Source organism: Sceloporus occidentalis, unplaced genomic scaffold (assembly GCF_023333645.1).
Source record: "Sceloporus occidentalis isolate IW3139 unplaced genomic scaffold, rSceOcc1.0.p SCAF_1, whole genome shotgun sequence".
NCBI lineage: Eukaryota > Metazoa > Chordata > Lepidosauria > Squamata > Phrynosomatidae > Sceloporus > Sceloporus occidentalis.
The window spans coordinates 57,403,126-57,420,814 of NW_028316981.1; the positions used below are offsets into that span (position 1 = coordinate 57,403,126).

Below are 17,689 nucleotides of genomic sequence, written 5' to 3' on the forward strand. Positions count from 1 at the left end.
ACTATTATAAAGCTCAACATGCATTAAAATAGTACACAAATTTAGATTATTAAAAATAAATCCAAATGAGATGAATATGTAACTACAGCTGATCCAAAATAATAATAATTATTATAGCAGATATATTGTGGCTTTATAGGAACTTGCTCTATAGTGCAAAACCTGTACTGATTTCTAAGACAATAACACTGAAACAGAGACTATTTCAGAAGGAACTTCAAGGAAGCATTCAGCAAGGAATTTAAGAAGTTAAATTATAAACTTAAATCATTTATGTTCTGTATGGAATTCTCCACTAACACAAGTCTAGAATTGCCCAGAACATGTTGTGTAGTTTCTATATCAAGATCATGATCAGGGTCCCCCAAATTCCTCTTTCTTGCCAAAGGAATGGTCAAACTTAGAAATAGCATAATGTACATGACAAACATATCACAGATGAAAGCACCTAAGTCATCAAGTCATATAAACTAGGACTAGTTAGATTTTTGCTTACTTTGGTGGGATCAGGTGGGAGAGTAGCTTCCACAGTATAAGGGCTTCCTGGAACTGGATTCCCATCATAATTTACATCAACCACATGAAGGCCTTCTTCCCTTGGAATATACTTTGCAGTGCAACACTCTTTGCCTACCACTGGTTCTATTAAACATGGCACAGGTTTCCTGGAAGGGCTGGAGATCGAGACATCCAGTTTGCCCTGTCCACCAGCTCCTTTAGTGTCAATCAGAAATTCTTGATCTCGTCCTACTTCAACTCCTTTAGGAAATAAAGATAACATATTGAAAAGGGTCTTTTTCTACTGACTGCAGATCATACTAAGAATTTGTAACAGTAATCAAAACAGCACGAGGAATCAAAATAGGAATAGGAGAAGGATATGCCTACATATCAAAACATTATTGGATGTGTTTAAATAACTACCCAGAGGAACACTTGAAATAAGTAGTATTTATGCCACAGTTCGTTTTGCACTGTTTCAGTAATCCAGGTAAAGTGAAATTTGGGGGACTAAGCCATGTATGTTATATTATTATTATTATTATTATTATTATTATTGAGCTTTATTTATATAGCGCTGTAAATTTACACAGCACTGTACATACAATCTTTTAAGAAGACATGACACAAAAGGGGAAGGGAGTAGAGGATGGAGCCAGATGCCTTCTGGGAAGGGCTCAGTTCCTTTGGGGAGGCCTGATGGGATTGGCCCACCCCCTTAAATATAGACTATTTAAATAGCCACAGAAAACAGGAAACCCAATGTAAGAGCTGAAAGAGACCCTCTGTACAGGCCATTCTTACACAGTCCTGCCAGAAATATTACTGGTTTTTTTTTTTCATATTTGAGCACACTGGAAGAAAAGGCAGGATGTAAATAAAATAAATATTCAGTCAAGTCTAGAAAGGTGAAGCAAGTTCACTAAGTGGTTTGCTACTGTTTAGACAATCTTGGTTCCAGTTAGCCACTGAGAGGGAGCAAGGAATGATACAGGTCTCTACTGTAAACTCTAAAATCCTGAATAAGCCCTAGTGTATCACCCTCTGGGATTTCTGGATTGGGGGCAGGGAGATCATGGCTTGGATCCAAAACAGAAGTAGATTTCTGCCCATGGAACAGTCTTTCTGATCCTCATTTATTTATATTATTTAAATGCTACTTCTCAGTGCTAGCTCTCCTTAAATATCTCATCATGTATTTAATGTAAACAATTCAATATACAGTAGCTGAAATTTGTAAAATCAGAAATTGTAAAAGGAAGAAAGAAATTGTAAAATTGTAAACCAAAACAAGTGTGTAACACCATGTAACAGGCTGTAAATGAAGAGGAATTGGTGACAATTGTGCAATCACAAACCCAAAGAGAGAGAGACAGATACATTCTCTGCTAGGGTCCCTGTGGATCCAATTGTATGTTTTCAGCAAAAGGTAACTCACTACAGATGCAGCTTTTTTCAAGGATCTAAACTGCCTGTTTGGGTTCCCAATACTTTATGAATACTAAGCCAAAACTGATCTATAATTAAGACTGCAAGTTGCATTTAACTACTAGTACAATCAAGAAATCTTACTCCAGCATACTTCTCAATGCTCCTTCTTACATAGATTTATTAAATAGCACGCATCACTCAAAATTTGTGATTTTAGTATGACAGAGAACAAATAAATTAGTTACAACTCTAAATTCAGATTCTTTCTGACATCTTGTTCACTATTTTGGAACAGTTTATATTGCAGCTATTTCTCAAAGTTAATCTAATCTAATCACATTTTAAAAGTTACTTACGGTTCTCTAGACCATTAAGTTTAATTTTGCTCAGATCAAGTGGAGCAGCAACATCAACCGTGAAAGGACTCCTTGGGATGGGATCACCACCATAATTCACCAGAATGTCCATGCTACCCTAGAGAGGTTGGACAGATTATTCATTTCATTTCATATTTCAATATTCAAGATATTAGAGGAAGGAGACTCCGCCCTCCACAACTGCCATCCGCCAGCCTGAGAGGAAGGAGACTCCACCCTCCACAACTGCCATCCGCCGGCCTGAGAGGAAGGAGACTCCGCCCTCCACAACTGCCATCCGCCGGCCTGAGAGGAAGGAGACTCCGCCCTCCACAACTGCCATCCGCCGGCCTGAGAGGAAGGAGACTCCACCCTCCACAACTGCCATCCGCCGGCCTGAGAGGAAGGAGACTCCGCCCTCCACAACTGCCATCCGCCGGCCTGAGAGGAAGGAGACTCCGCCCTCCATAACTGCCATCTGCCGGCCTGAGAGGGAGTTCACCAGGCAGGTCCAGCTCCATCAGGGCCAGCCTGAAGGAGACTCCGCCCTCCATAACTGCCATCCGCCAGCCTGAGAGGAAGGAGACTCTGCCCTCCATAACTGCCATCTGCCGGCCTGAGAGGAAGGAGACTCCGCCCTCCACAACTGCCATCCGCCGGCCTGAGAGGAAGGAGACTCCGCCCTCCACAACTGCCATCCGCCAGCCTGAGAGGAAAGAGACTCTGCCCTCCATAACTGCCATCTGCCGGCCTGAGAGGAAGGAGACTCCGCCCTCCACAACTGCCATCTGCCGGCCTGAGAGGAAGGAGACTCCGCCCTCCATAACTGCCATCTGCCGGCCTGAGAGGAAGGAGACTCCGCCCTCCACAACTGCCATCTGCCGGCCTGAGAGGAAGGAGACTCCACCCTCCACAACTGCCATCTGCCAGCCTGAGAGGAAGGAGACTCCGCCCTCCATAACTGCCATCTGCCGGCCTGAGAGGAAGGAGACTCCGCCCTCCACAACTGCCATCTGCCGGCCTGAGAGGAAGGAGACTCCGCCCTCCACAACTGCCATCTGCCGGCCTGAGAGGAAGGAGAGTCCGCCCTCCACAACTGCCATCTGCCGGCCTGAGAGGAACGAGACTCCGCCCTCCACAACTGCCATCTGCCGGCCTGAGAGGAAGGAGACTCCGCCCTCCATAACTGCCATCCGCCGGCCTGAGAGGGAGTTTCACCAGGCAGGTCCAGTTCCATCAGGGTCAGCCTGGAAGAAGGAAGAGCCCTCCCTCCAATCCATCAACTTGGTCCAGGTCTCAGAGGGAGAGAAGAACCACTGGACCTCATCCCCTTTCCCTCCACCATTCCCTTCTCCTTTTGTTTCGTGTCTTTTAGATTGTAAGCCTGAGGGCACGGAACTGTCTGATTAAAAATAATATTGTAAACCGCCCTGAGAGCCATTAGGGCTGAAGGGCGGGATATAAATACCTAAATAAATAAATAAATAAATAAATAAGATATCCCAGGAAGCATAGCACTGAACTGTTGGACATTTTAATATTCTTTGAAAGCATTATCCATACTTGCATAGATCAAGCAGGTAGAAGCTAACCTAAAGCTCCAGACTGCTGCTAAGAACTGCACATAATACATGCAAACATGGCTATAACACCACCTACATATTTGGAATTAGAAAACCCAAACTGGTGGAGGAAGCACCTTTTAGACGTTTGCCCTAAATGCTACTATGATTTTCCCAGGACACCAAGGTGGTCTGCTGTGTGTGATTTAACTGAAAATCCAAGCGTTTCTTTTACTCATATTCACCAGCTTTATGCTTTCTTCATTCTAAGAATATTGTGCATTGGAACTCTGAATTTAATCAAACTTCAATGAAATCTACTGAAGACCTTGCTATTTTTATCTATAACACTGTAAAGCAAAAACATTTCACATTTCCAGTTGTTCACCCTCAAGGATTTATATTTTGTATTATAACAGCTGGATTTTAAGAAATGAGGGATCCAATTTTTATATGTAGCTTCCTCCCAATAAGTAGTCCTTGGCCATGTCCCTGGAATCTAAGTTCATTTCAGTACCTGTTGGCACCAATTTGAATGTCTACGGCATCTACTCACTTCTAATCTTCAGATTGTTATGAGTATAGACTCTTTGACTTTAATATTAGCCTTTTTTTCCCTCCCCCAAAGTTTATTTGCTCTCTTTAGCATCTTGCTTGACTATGAATTCTGGAGAACTTGACAGCTTCCATAGTATTATATGAAGCTTGATCTGAGATAATAAAAATATCACAGTAATATGGATTTTGACACAAAACACATTTCAAGAGTCTAAAAACAGGGATCAAAGAAGCAAAAGGTCTAAGGAAACAAATTAGAAAGTTAAGGGTTTGAGTCTGTTTTAACAGAGTATCTTTGTATGAAGAAAGCCATTTAAATATGACTCCAAATAGCTGAATTCTAAGAAACAGAAACCACTCAAACGCCAGTGTTCCACACCCAAGAAGATCATTCCACTTCAATATCAAAGGAAGCCAGATGGGTCCCATAGTCTGCCTACTATCTGCTTCCTGGTTCTCATTCACTCCTTGTCATTTCACCAGCTACATTCTCAACTGCACCCTATTTGCCCCAATCAAGACAAATGGACAACTTTACTTTTGCTTGCTTCTGTATAGCAGATTAATTAGGTGCTAAGAAACAAGCAGTGTTTACTGCCTAGAAACTGCCATGCAGCTATCTACAGTGTTCCTGAATGGGTACACACAAAATTAATCCAGAATCCTTTCTTCCATTGTTCCTTTTCTGTGGAACACTAATAAATTTGAAAGCATGGAGAATAGCTATAGAAAAGATACTTAGAAATTAAGATTTTTCAGCTAAGCCACTTGGGCAAGGGCCAAAACATTATAACATGTTAACTCCCTGTGACTAAGGTGCATATCATGTGGCAGTTCTGGGACTTAATCCCTTGGATAAGCGCTTCAGTATGAGAGTTACATTTTCACAGGGCTAGAAACAGTTTAATGTTTGATAGCTACTATTTGTCACAGCCATATTTACAGAACTGACACAGCCAAGAACTGCCTGCAGTGTTTGCTTACTCCACCCCTCATTCAGTTTATCTTGCTCATTCTCCCCTCCCATTCCAGAGCTTTTGTCAGGTTAATTTCAAAAGAATACATATACAGATGTACCTATGGTGCACTTTTCAAACAAGGCAGCATTTCTGAACAGCACCACCACCTACTATAAATTTTCAGTCTCTGGCAGGATGCTGGCAGGATGCCACTGTTTAGCTTCCTGAGTTTATCTGGACTTCCCTTCTCTAAAATGAAAGGCCCAATGACATATATTCCATCTATATACAGAAACCAATGGTAGTATTGGTACCATTGTACCACTCTCCAGTCCTCTGGGAGGAACTTTGTACCGCTCTCCGGTCCTCTGGGAGGAACTTACTGCAGCCTCTAAAATCTAGGCTTGCGGCGACCTCCCAGAGGGCGTTCTCTGCTGTCGCCCCCAAACTCTGGAACGACCTGCTGGATGAGATCTGTCAGATAACATCATTAGACAGCTTTAAAAAAGCGGTCAAGACGGATCTCTTCCAGCAGGCCTTTCCAGATTAACCATCCCGGCCCAGGTTCCCTAATTCCCTCATTCCTCCCGTGGCCCCATCTTAGTGATGGTTGAGGATCAACAGAGGGATATCAGGGTTTTTAGTTTTTAATTGTTGTTTTTATGCTTTGATATTGTGTTTTTAATATGTTATATTGTTTAATACTGTCTTAAGGGGGGAGGGATAAAGAGTTTTTAATTGTTATATTTTATATTTTACTGTTGTCAACCGCCTGGATTGGTTTGCCATAGGGCGGTATACAAATAATAATAATAATAATAATAATTATTATTATTATTATTATTATTACTACCATATCAGGCTGAGGTTGGGTTGGAGTTGTCATATTTATTTATTTTAAAAAAGGCTCCCACCAAAGTAGCAATTACCTGCATGAAGAACAGAGTAGGAATGAAGAAACTGCTCTGGGGACATGCATGTGTCCCCCATCCTCTTTTTGTACTGTTAAATTCCCTCCAACTCCCCCAAAGGGTCCAAAACTCCCACAAAAACAAAAACAAAACCAGCCAAATACACCCCAAAATGGTCAAAACATTATGAAGACATACTAAAATAGAATGATTTCCCTTTTTTGAATACCCCACAACACTCCCCAAAAGGCAGAAAATATAGGATGGTAGGTGTACAGGCTCCTCCAGGTCATATTTTCAGATGTAAATGCAATGGTGAGGCCTGCCAGGGAGGATGTAGGGATGAAACTTGGCCCTTGTTGCAACAGCCAGTTCCATTAGAGGCTTCTCCCAGGCGTGCTGGTATATGACAGACAGGGAATTTTTACGTGGCTTTCATTTAAGATATAAGCCTTCTCCTGAAGTGGTGCAATCTACAGTTCTATCAGAGTCTGTAGAACGTATAAAATGACTTAACTGTCATTAATGTGTGTCTTGGACCTGACCAGATTAGGACAGGGGGTAGGCTGATACCTCCTGGACAGTCAGTCAGCCAGAATAGTTCACTGCCTTCCAAGGGACACATTTAACAGCAGTCAACCATGTTTTTGAAGACAGCCTCTCAAACTCACCCCACTCTGAACCTTTGCAAGTTGCCGGAATACAGTACACAGCATCACTGTTTCAGAAGTCATAAACCCTTTTTTCCATTAATACCAGCCAGTATCCAGAAGTAGCAAGCCAAATAGAAAGCTGGCATGACAACTTTTTTTAACCATGATCCAACTAAAGCAAAGCCATCTGCAGAATATGGACATCCAAAAGCTCCTAGGACAGGAAAGGTACCACATGAAAATTGACAGGATTGAGATGCACAAAAAAGGTACCAACCCTACAGTGCTACAGCAGCAAAGCCAATGCTAGTTCTTACAAAGATCAGAAAAGGATGTTCAGGATGTTCACAATGTAATCCCAAGGCCAAAAGCAACTTCACTATGAAGTCGAAGGCTTTCATGGTCAGCATCCATAGTTTTTTGTGGATTTTTCGGGCTATGTGGCCATGTTCTTCTAGAACATGGCCACATAGCCCGAAAAACCCACAAAAAAACTATAGCAACTTCACTCATCAGAAACATGTACCAATAAACATTCATGGTTCAAACTGCTAGAACAGCTACAGTTAGAGTCCAAAACATGAGAGAGGGAATATAAAACAACCCAGGAACATATCTGATCAATCTTTTTTTGTTCAGGTCAGAAAGTCTGCATATGCCACCAGCTTGTTCTCTACAATGTGTTCAACAAAGGAGGCATTAGCAACATCCTGCAGAACTCAGAAACACTTTTCCCATAATAGCACCCATTATAAACTCCTGATGCCTTGTACAGTCCACCCTTTTTTACGCAGGGGATCCATTCTGGGCCCCCCGGGTTAAAAAAAAAAGTGTATGCTCAAGCCCCACTGAAAGTAATGGGGGTTGTGCATGTGGTGGCGCAACGGCGGCACGCACGCACCTTGGGCACACGCCCCATTCAGATGAATGGGATGCGCCGCCCCTTGTGCACCACACGCTCCTGCGCGGCTCCCTCACAGCTTTCAGCATATGCTGAAAGCCGCGTATAACGTGGGCGCACTATATTAGGTTCACATTGTTGCAGGTTACTTGAACAACCCACCTGCTGTACTGGAGTGTATCTTACAGTGTGGGAGTAATCATAGTTGTCAATGATGTCAAGATCTTTGACAGCGTCTCCAGCCATTGGACCACTGAACTGGACATCCAGAGGGGCTTTCCCAGCTCCTTTTGTGAAGACAGTGAAGTGTGTAGGCTTCCCATTCTCTACACCTAAGCAGGAGGAAAAGCAAAAAAGAGTGATGTGGCATTCATCATTGTCACCCTTAGGTATCTTCTAGAACAAGGCATTCCAGACCTTTAAGGACAGAATACTAAAGCCAAGTGATTACCAAACACAGAGCTTGGAAAAGCCAGCTCAGTCATGGTCACACTATCTGGGAGATTCTGTGATATGTTTTTTTTAAAAAACCTTTTCCAACCTCTAACCGAATGTAACACTGAGGCCTCATAGTATCAGTTTGCTTATATATTCTGATCTATATGTTCTGATCTACATTATATGTTCCTGATCTAGAACCTACAAATATAATAGAGATCAGCAAAGAGACAATCGGAAGACAAGTCCCATTTGGCTTATCAAGTTAGCAGAAATCTCACCTGATTTGTTGAGACCAGGCCCTTCCGCTTTCACCTTGCTTGCATCATGCGAGGGCTCCACTTTCACTCTGGAAGGGCTAGTAGGGATTTCCTTCAAGACAGAAAAAAAGTTTTAAGTACAAGCAGTAGTTTTCTGATAGTACTACTACAGATATCTTTCCCTTGTTCCTTGTACCTTCATCTATCCAAATTTATTGAAAAGCCAAATTATTAATTTCCTTATGAAATAAAATAATAAATAGTAATAAAGTAATTTAGTAAGAAGTGTCATGGTTTTTTGTGGGTTTTTCGGGCTATGTGGCATGTTCTAGAAGAGTGATTTGCATGTGTATTGTTCTGTGCTGTTGGCTACCAGTCCTGAGGAATAGCAAAATAACAACTCAGCAAATGCAAATAGGAAACCATTCAGAGTCAGGGGCTTTCCCAGCAGATAATGATCACCAATTAGCAGACATTAATTCTCTTTTGCATTAGCCTCCCAGCCTAAGGCCTGCCATCAGCACAGAACAATACACATGCAAATCACTTTTGCATTCCCAGACTCACACAGTATATATTGACCCACTTTTTCCAGGCAAGCATTCTCTGAAGATGCCAGCCACAGAGGCTGGTGAAACGTCAGGAAGAAAATCTTCTAGAACATGCCCACATAGCCCAAAAAACCCACAAAAAATCATGGATGCCAGCCATGAAAGCCTTTGACTTCACAAGAGAAGTGTCACTTTTCATTACACCTTAATAATCCATTTCATTTTGGGGTGTTCAAGAGAACCATTATTAAACTATGCCTCTGCTAGCATGTAACATTTCCCCCTCATTTCACAGACAAATGCTGCTAGCATTTCTTTTAAAATTTAGCTCCTTGAAAGATAAGTGAATCTCTAAATTAGGGGCAGGCAAGTGTGGCCCCCTGATATACATAGCAATCCATAGCATCCATAGCAATTGGCTAAACTGGCCAAGGCTGATGGAAGCTACAGACCAACAACTCCTGCTGGGCTGAATTTTGGCCACTCCTTCTTGATACGAACTACGGAAGAAATAGGGCTGGTTTTAAGCAGAGTTAGCAGAAAATGATGCCAAGCTAAAGTTACCAGTTCTTACAGTCTTAACTGAGCTTCTTATGAGGGCATGAGGCAAGTCTGTGGCATTCTTAAAAGGCTACTTTCTTGGAGCTAAATGTAAAAAAGAAACACTGATTCTTCTCTGGCACCAATTCTTCACTACAATGCCAGAGAACACTGAATACATTTCTCCTTTTCATTCCATTTTATATTAAACACCATATTAAGCCACAAGTTTCCTTCCTCCATGCTACATTTCATTTTGGTCTTCAGATATTAATCACCAACTGCAAGGCATTCAGAAACAACTTCTGAACACTGAAACTAGAAACAGACGTTTTCATCTACTGCAACTATCACCAATTTCTTTATACTGTATAGATATGATGCCTTTTATAGTTCTTTTTCACTGTTGTAAACCACCGTAAGCAATGTGATTACAAAAAACAGAAGGACAGGAATGATCTTTAGGTCAACCACAAAATAAGGCTAAAACATAAAGACAGTCAACCAATATGATTACCATATGGTGGGAGACTTAGCCCTTCAAATCTCCCCCTCCAAACAACATACCTCTCCAGCAAAAAGGACTTTGACAGTGTAGCGCCCAGCTGCAGGGGGTGTATACTTCACTGTGAATGTATCATTAGCATTATGTATGATGCCAAATTCTATGTCTTGTTCTTCTTCACTTATTACATTAGCATCACATTTGATGCCAACGCTCACGTCACCTTGAAAAAACAGAAAAAGATCCATTCATTAATATACTTCACAACTGCTCTCTTAACTACTCATTGCGTGAACATTTTATATGCTTAAGACACATAATTAGCTTTGTCAACCCATCCGAAAAAGATTTCCAAAAGAAGGCATTTACTGCAATCAAGAGTTCCCTTTCAACAGCAATGGGACTTACTTTTTTAATAGAAGAAGCCCAACACTAGTGCTCAGAAGTCCACATCTTAAACAAGCCTGCTTTTACCTTCTCCTGCTTCTGTGCAGTCTACTGTGAAATGGGTAGGTTCGTTAGCTTTCAGACCAGTCCTCTCCACTCCAGGTCCTATAACCTTCACCTTGTGGGGATGGCTGCCTTGTCCAATCTGGACCTAGGGGGCACAGGCATTTTAAAAGTAGAACTTTTGCTTAGAGTTAACACTAACTACTATCATCACCACATCCCAGTTAAGGTAAGTGTGTGCATACAACAATGGGATAGGTTTAAACTGGAGAACAAACCCAGCGACAGCTGTTTTAACTGCTTTAATACCTACCCTGTAAGGGCTATTGGGCACATTTGCCCCTCCCCAAGTAACAGCAATTGTGTGCTTAATTGGTTTTGTAGGAACATACGAGCAGGCATAGATGCCATCTGGCTTCCTCTTCATTTGGATATCAATAGGATTTCCATCCCCATCCTAAAAAGAAAAAGAAGAGAAAAGACTAACTTGAAGCACAAGATTTCAGAGTTAAGAGAAGCTGGTTAGAGAAAACTGTTGAAACACAGTTACGCTTTTCCAGCTGCACTGTCTTTTCCTCCTGCTGGCCCCCGGCCTCAATGTTCCCGACATACATGGCTATGTATTACCAACTGCCCTATGGGGAAAATCCCAGGAGAGGGAGGCAGGCAGGCAAGTACAGAGCAGCAAATGCCTACTCCCATTTCATCTGGACACTTTTACTTGATTCACCACCCATCAGGCCACCTCCTCTTAACTGTTCTATGGGATGGATCCTGGTAATACCCTATTGTTGTTTTTCTGGGATTTTATTAATGAATGTTGATGGTACGCTGCCTTGGAAGGATCTGTATCTGCAACAGTGAGATAGAAGTATTACAATCAGACCTTTGTATCTGCAAGGATCCCCACGAATACAAAAAAATGCAGGACTTCAAGTCCCATTAGACAGAGAGGGATTAGGATTTTTTTTTCTGTCAGCCCCTTATCCAAAAATGTTATAGGCAGATAACTTTGACTGGTTCAATTAGGGTTGATTATGTAACTGCCCTATATTGAAAAAGAAAAAGAACTGGCCCACACTGAACCTCACCACTGTCTTTCCATCTGCTCTTTGATGACAGAGGACATGCCACAATATCATCCTCTTTTCTCTTTTAGATTACTTTAGAACGGATTGTACTATTGCTATTCAAGAATGTATTTCCTTAATAATGTACCTTCTGTTGAGGTTACTAAATTTACTTTTCTGCCTGCAATTTGGTTCTTTCGAACTCACCATTCTAAAATGGGCACCTCTGCTGTGAATGGAGTAAAGGCTCTAACAGACCTTTCATTCCCATAATAATCACTCATAATCCATCCCCTAACAATTCTCACTTTAATAGAGTGTCTCTGGAATCATTTTCCCACCCTTTGTCCCCATACCATCCAAATTACGGGTACATGAAGTACATGCAAGAGCTATGTGGGCAATAAGACAATTCTTCTACATGTCGGAAAGGGAAGTAAATGCCACTTTGATCTTTGGCCTTACCTGTGCATATATCTTCAGAGGAGCATTGCCACCTTCTTTTGTGTCAACTGTAAACTCTGCAGGATTGTTCACAATACAGCCGGTTTTCTCCAGCCCTGGACCATAGGCTTTTACCTAGGAACAATTAGAAGAAAATGGAGAACATACCAAAACACCTTTGTAGACTCTTGTATTGCTTAGCCTACAGTGAACACAGATCATTTTCAAGACTCAGATACAATACTTGTTAGGTCTGAACACATCTTGAGTGTTATTGCTGAAACAAAGTAATTTAGAACACAGAGAAAACACAGGTGCCTAGCTTTGTAGTACTCCAAAGAAGGGACTTCTCCAGTTACACATCTGTCAGATTAACCTGGGACATATTTGTATTTACTACTGCCATGCTACTGGATGAAGTAGGAACATTAAGAGAATATTGGCTTAATGGTTTCCAGTTATGAATAAACTAAATAATAAATTTTATTCTTATTTCCTGCCTTTCTGCTGCAGCAATCAAGGTGGCTTACATGACTAGATTGGAATAATACATACTCTCAATAAATAAACTAATCCCCCTTTAAAACAGGATTAAATACAATACAGTTTAAAAGTTCAACCTGTTAAAATGACAGCAATTTCCTAGTAGAGGCAGTGGTTACATAAAGCAGGGAGAGTACAGAAATTAGATTGAACTATTCTGTGAAGGCCTGCTGGAAGAGATCCGTCTTGACAGCTTTTTTGAAGCTGTCTAGGCTGGTTATTTGACGGAACTCCTCCGGCAAGGCGTTCCATAGTCTGTGAGCGGCAACAGAGAACATCCTCTGGAAGGTTGCCATTAGTCTGGTTTTTATGGGTTGCAATAAATTCCTCCCAGAGGACCTGAGGGTGCAGGGTGGATTGTACGGAAGTAGCTGATTCTTTATATAGGTTGGACCTAAACCATGTAGGGCTTCAAAGGTAATCACCAACACCTTTTACTGTGCCCAGAAACCAATAGGGAGCCAGTGAGGAGATTTCAGATTAGTTGTAATATGATCATTTCAGCCTGGTTGCCATGTTTTATACTAACTGTAGTTTCCGGACTAGATAAAAGGGTAGCCCTATGTAGAGTCCATTAAAGAAATCTAGTCGTGAGGTTACCAGTGCATGCACTACAGTTTCTAGGTCCCTTACTTCCAGGAAATGGCGCAGCTGGCCTATCAGCTGGAGCTGATAACAGGTGCTCCTGACTGTCGCATTCACCTGATTTATCATGTGAAGTGACAGGTTTAGGAGCACCCCCAGACTGCGAACACAGTCCTTAAAGGAGTGTGTGACCCCATCCAGGACTGGAGGTTGCAACCCTATACCTGGTTTGGGGGTCCCTACTATAGGTACCTCCATTCTGTCTGGATTCAGCTTGAGTCGGTTTTTCCTCATCCAGTCCATTACCGCTTCAAGACATTGATTGAGGGGAGAAATCCCATCTGTTGTCATGGCTACTGACCAAGACATGGATAAATATATTTGGATGTCATCAGCATACTGGTAACACCCTGCCCCATGTTTATGGATGATTTCCCCCAGCGGCTTCATATAAATATTGAATAGCATTGGGGACAAGATGACGCCCTGAGGGACGCCCCAATTAAGCTCCGTTTTTGAGGAGCTACAGTCCCTGAGCATCACCCTCTGGAATCTGCCTGAGAGGAAGGAACAGAAGCACTGTAATGCAATGCCTCCAATTCCTTACTCTCTCAGGTGTTCCAAGAGGATGTCACGATCTATTGTGTCAAATGCCGCTGAGAGGTTTAAAAGCACCAACAGGGTCTCGCTTCCTTTGTCGATGTATAGATGAAGGTCATCAGCCAAAGCAACCATGGCAGTCTCCACCCCATATCCCATCCTAAAGCCGGTTTGAAATGGATCTAGATAATCGGTTTCATCCAAGATCACTTGGAGTTGAAGGGCGATTGCTCATTCGATCACCTCGCTCAAAAATGGCAGATGTGACCTATAGTTTTTCAAATCCAAGGGGTCCAGGGAAGGCTTTTTTAGGAGCGGCCTAACGACCGCTTCCTTTAAACATGTTGGCCTTCCCTAAGAGATGCAATGATGACATTTTTGAGAAATGCCATCAAGGCATCACCCCTCTGGATGGCCAGCCATGATGGGCAGGGATCAAGGGGGCACATTGTCTTCTTCACTTTTCCAAGGATCTTGTCCATGTCATCGGTACTCACCGACTCGAACCGATCCAGTTTAATCTCAAAAACAGGTTTACTGGACACCTCATTAGTTGATTCTGCTGTAATCTCAGCATCCAAGTTGGTTTTATCTGAGAGATTTTATCTGCAAAGTAGTTGTTAAAAGCATCACAGCAGGCTGTTGTCAGGTTAAGTAAAGGGTTCTGCACAGGTGGAGTCTGTGTCAGTTCCCTTACCACCCCAAACAGTTCTGCCAGACGTGACTCTGCAGACACAAAAAGTGCAGAGAGAAAGAATTACGCACTACGTTTACTGCCTCTTTATAGGAACAAAGAAACTTCTTATGCCAAGTCCTGTCAGATAAGTCAAGATTTTCGCCAGGCACACTCTAGTCATTGTCCAACCCGCTTCATCTTCCTAAGTTCTTCCGTATACCATGGTTGGCGATTTGAAGCAGGTTGGAAAGGATGCTTGGGAGCGATCATGTCGATAGCTCTGGTTAGGGCTGCCATAATTGTCCACTTTTACCAGGGACAAAATGTAGGACAAATTCAAGACCAAACTGTAGGGCAACTGCAGGACAAAACTCAGCTCAAAATGTAGGACATTTAAGGTCCACCATTTTTCTTCAATGTCCTACATTTTGGGCTGAGTTTTGTCCTGCAGTTGTCCTACAGTTTGGTCTTGAATTTGTTCCACATTTTGTCCCTGGTAAAAGTGGACAATTATGGCAACCCTAGCTCTGGTAAGGTCGATGTTCCACGTGTTGACCAGGGCTTCGACAGAATCACCAGCATTACCAACCAAGGAACCCTCCAAGGCTTTCTGGAATCCTATTGGCACCATTAGTCTTCCAGGACAGACTATTCTAATGGGTCCTCCACCCCCAGTGGAACCAACAATGGCTCTCAGTCCAACCGTGACCAGGAAATGATCTGTCCATGACAATGCAGTGGTATTAGTTACCTCCGCCCATGAATATTCCTGCTCCGTGCTGAAGACTGCATCGAGGATATGACCCGCATAGTGTACTGGCCCGAACCAATTGGGATAGGACCATGCCTGTCATGTAATCCATGAACTCCTGAGCCGCACCTGTTAAACTGGTCTCGGGTGGGATGTTGAAGTCACCCAGAATCAAAAGTCTGGGTGACTCCAACAGCAACTCTGAGACCAGCTGCGTCAGCTCGGATAGGCAACAGGGTGGAAGGTAAACCAACAGAATCCCTATATGTTTGGAGCTGTTAAGATGAATTTCCTTATAACTGGGGCTTGAATATATCTCCATGCATTCACTAAATCATAATTTATTCAGAAGGCTTTGGTATGATTATAGCTTCCTCGGAGAGGCAGTTCCTCATTATCTTGCCTTGTCGGAGTTGAAGTCTGAAGAAGCTGGCTGGATGAAAGCCATGTAGGGACTGTCTTTGATGTCTTCATCATCACACATGATGTGGATGGCATATTCACCAGGCTCCTTGGGCCAATATTTCACATCACATGAGCCATCGTTCTGATCATCACATTCAATTTTTGCCTGAGATGGGCCTTCAATGGCAAAGCCTAAAAAAGAAAGCCAACAATGGTACATAGAAGTGACAAGTAACAGCTGGAAAGGCTCTATCCCTTACTGCACTCAATGCACAGAAGTGTTCTTTTACAAAGTAACCCATGGCACTCATTGCAGAGATCCCATAATCCCAGAAACACTTCCTATGATGTTTGCTAGAAAATCCTTCACTTTGTGGTTAACAGTCAGGGGGGACCATCAGGAAATACCAAGGATCTCCAAATAAAACGAGGAAGAATCCTGCCTGAAACCACCACTTGTCAGAGCGAAAAATACTCAAGTCAAATGGACCAGTGGTCTGAGTCACTATAAAGCAGCTTTCTGTGTGCCTTGTATTACAAACAGTAAGGCCTACGTGTGGACTCTGGAGACCAGGATTCAATTCCCTGCTTGGTAACCTTGGATGACTCACATATTCTCAACCCTACAAAACCCAGTGATTGGTTTGCCTTAGGGTTGCCATAAATCAGAAATGCCTTGAAGGCACACAACAGCAACAACAACAACAGTCTATCTGAAAGGCAAGGCAAGCAAATAAGTTACCAGGAAAGTCCACCTTGCATGTCCAAGAAAAACATTTCCATCATCTGCTAATATTACTCTTTCTAAAACTGAGACATGATGAAACAGTTGGTACTGCTAGATGAGTTAGAGAAGGCAACAAAACCTGAAGATAGGCTAATTAGTGGCTTAGAAGCCACAAATGGAAAGAAATCCATGCTTGCTTTAGTTTCTAATACTGACACTTTCCTCATACAGTTGACAAATGTAATACAGTATCTATCTGAGAAATATGCAGTGCAAGTTAGTCAATTCCTTACCCAAGGATCCAACTTCTGGACCAATGGATTCTACCACAAAGTCAGCAGATTTACCAACAACACCTTCATGAAGTCCTGGCCCCCAAGCTCTTACTTTCTGGGGACCTGCTTCAGGACCTACTTGAACTTCGAATGGACTATGAGGAAAAACATCAGAAAAGACAATTAATAGAAATGAATGGGCAGGAATTACTGAGAAGAAGAAGCTTTATTGCTGACCCCAATCCACATAAGCAGCTGATGCACTGGATCCAGGCCACAAAATGTCTTCCTGCATTCACTCTTGCCTCTTTTAACCTCTTCCCAATCCTAACATGTGAAATCTCTACCAGTTTGAATTCCATATGTTGTTAATGACATTCTGGGACCTCAAAAGTTGTAGTGCCTCTCTCCCTATACACACCTGCCTACAATTTGAGATTATGCTGGAGGGGCTCTCCTCTGTCTCCCAGTTGGGACAACACCCTATGATGAGGAGGACTGTTTTTTCTATGACACCCTGGTACCCTGCCTCTGGAAACCCAATCAGTGCTAACACTGTTGCCACTCCAGCACCAACTAAAAATGTGTCTTTTTGTTAAAGCCCCTAGGGCCTAACAGTTAGACCCTAATTGATTTTATACAAAACCCCAAAGCTGCATGGTTTTAAAATGTTTTAACTGCTTTTAAACTGTCTTGCTTTGACTTTGCTTAATCCGTTATTTGTTTTTTACTGTTTTAAATGCTTTTAAATTGGTCAAGCTGACTGTACACTGCTCTCTGATCTTCAGATATAGAGCAGATATAAATATTTTAACAAATAAAAATAGAATAGAACAAATCCCAGCCTACAGAATTAGATTAGATAGAATGGGAAGGACAGGATGTACTGTGAGACCAGATACTGCCTTGACTAAAAGTGAATACTAGAATATTGCTGCTGTAATTCACTGCATTGCCAGTTACTCCCAGCTAGTATGAGTACAGAACAAACAAAATTGCACTTACTATGATGAAATCACCTTTATCCAACAAAACTG

The 17,689-nt window shown here is 42.3% G+C and overlaps 1 protein-coding gene across 6 annotated transcripts in view; it reads right to left on the reverse strand.

Moving 5' to 3' along the window:
* The window catches only part of LOC149321445 (filamin-B), a 108,577-nt gene that overhangs the window by 36,549 nt on the left and 54,339 nt on the right, over window positions 1-17,689 (reverse strand). For all 6 annotated transcript variants that reach the window (XM_089521805.1, XM_089521796.1, XM_089521814.1 and 3 more), the window contains exons 11-20: window positions 16,671-16,807; window positions 15,649-15,842; window positions 12,112-12,225; window positions 10,890-11,033; window positions 10,601-10,724; window positions 10,189-10,349; window positions 8,552-8,642; window positions 7,995-8,164; window positions 2,289-2,406; window positions 497-759 (exon numbers count right to left, since the gene is read on the reverse strand). In XM_089521805.1, the coding sequence (XP_089377931.1) occupies window positions 497-759; window positions 2,289-2,406; window positions 7,995-8,164; window positions 8,552-8,642; window positions 10,189-10,349; window positions 10,601-10,724; window positions 10,890-11,033; window positions 12,112-12,225; window positions 15,649-15,842; window positions 16,671-16,807 (1,516 nt within the window). The remainder of the gene's footprint in view (window positions 1-496; window positions 760-2,288; window positions 2,407-7,994; window positions 8,165-8,551; window positions 8,643-10,188; window positions 10,350-10,600; window positions 10,725-10,889; window positions 11,034-12,111; window positions 12,226-15,648; window positions 15,843-16,670; window positions 16,808-17,689) is intronic.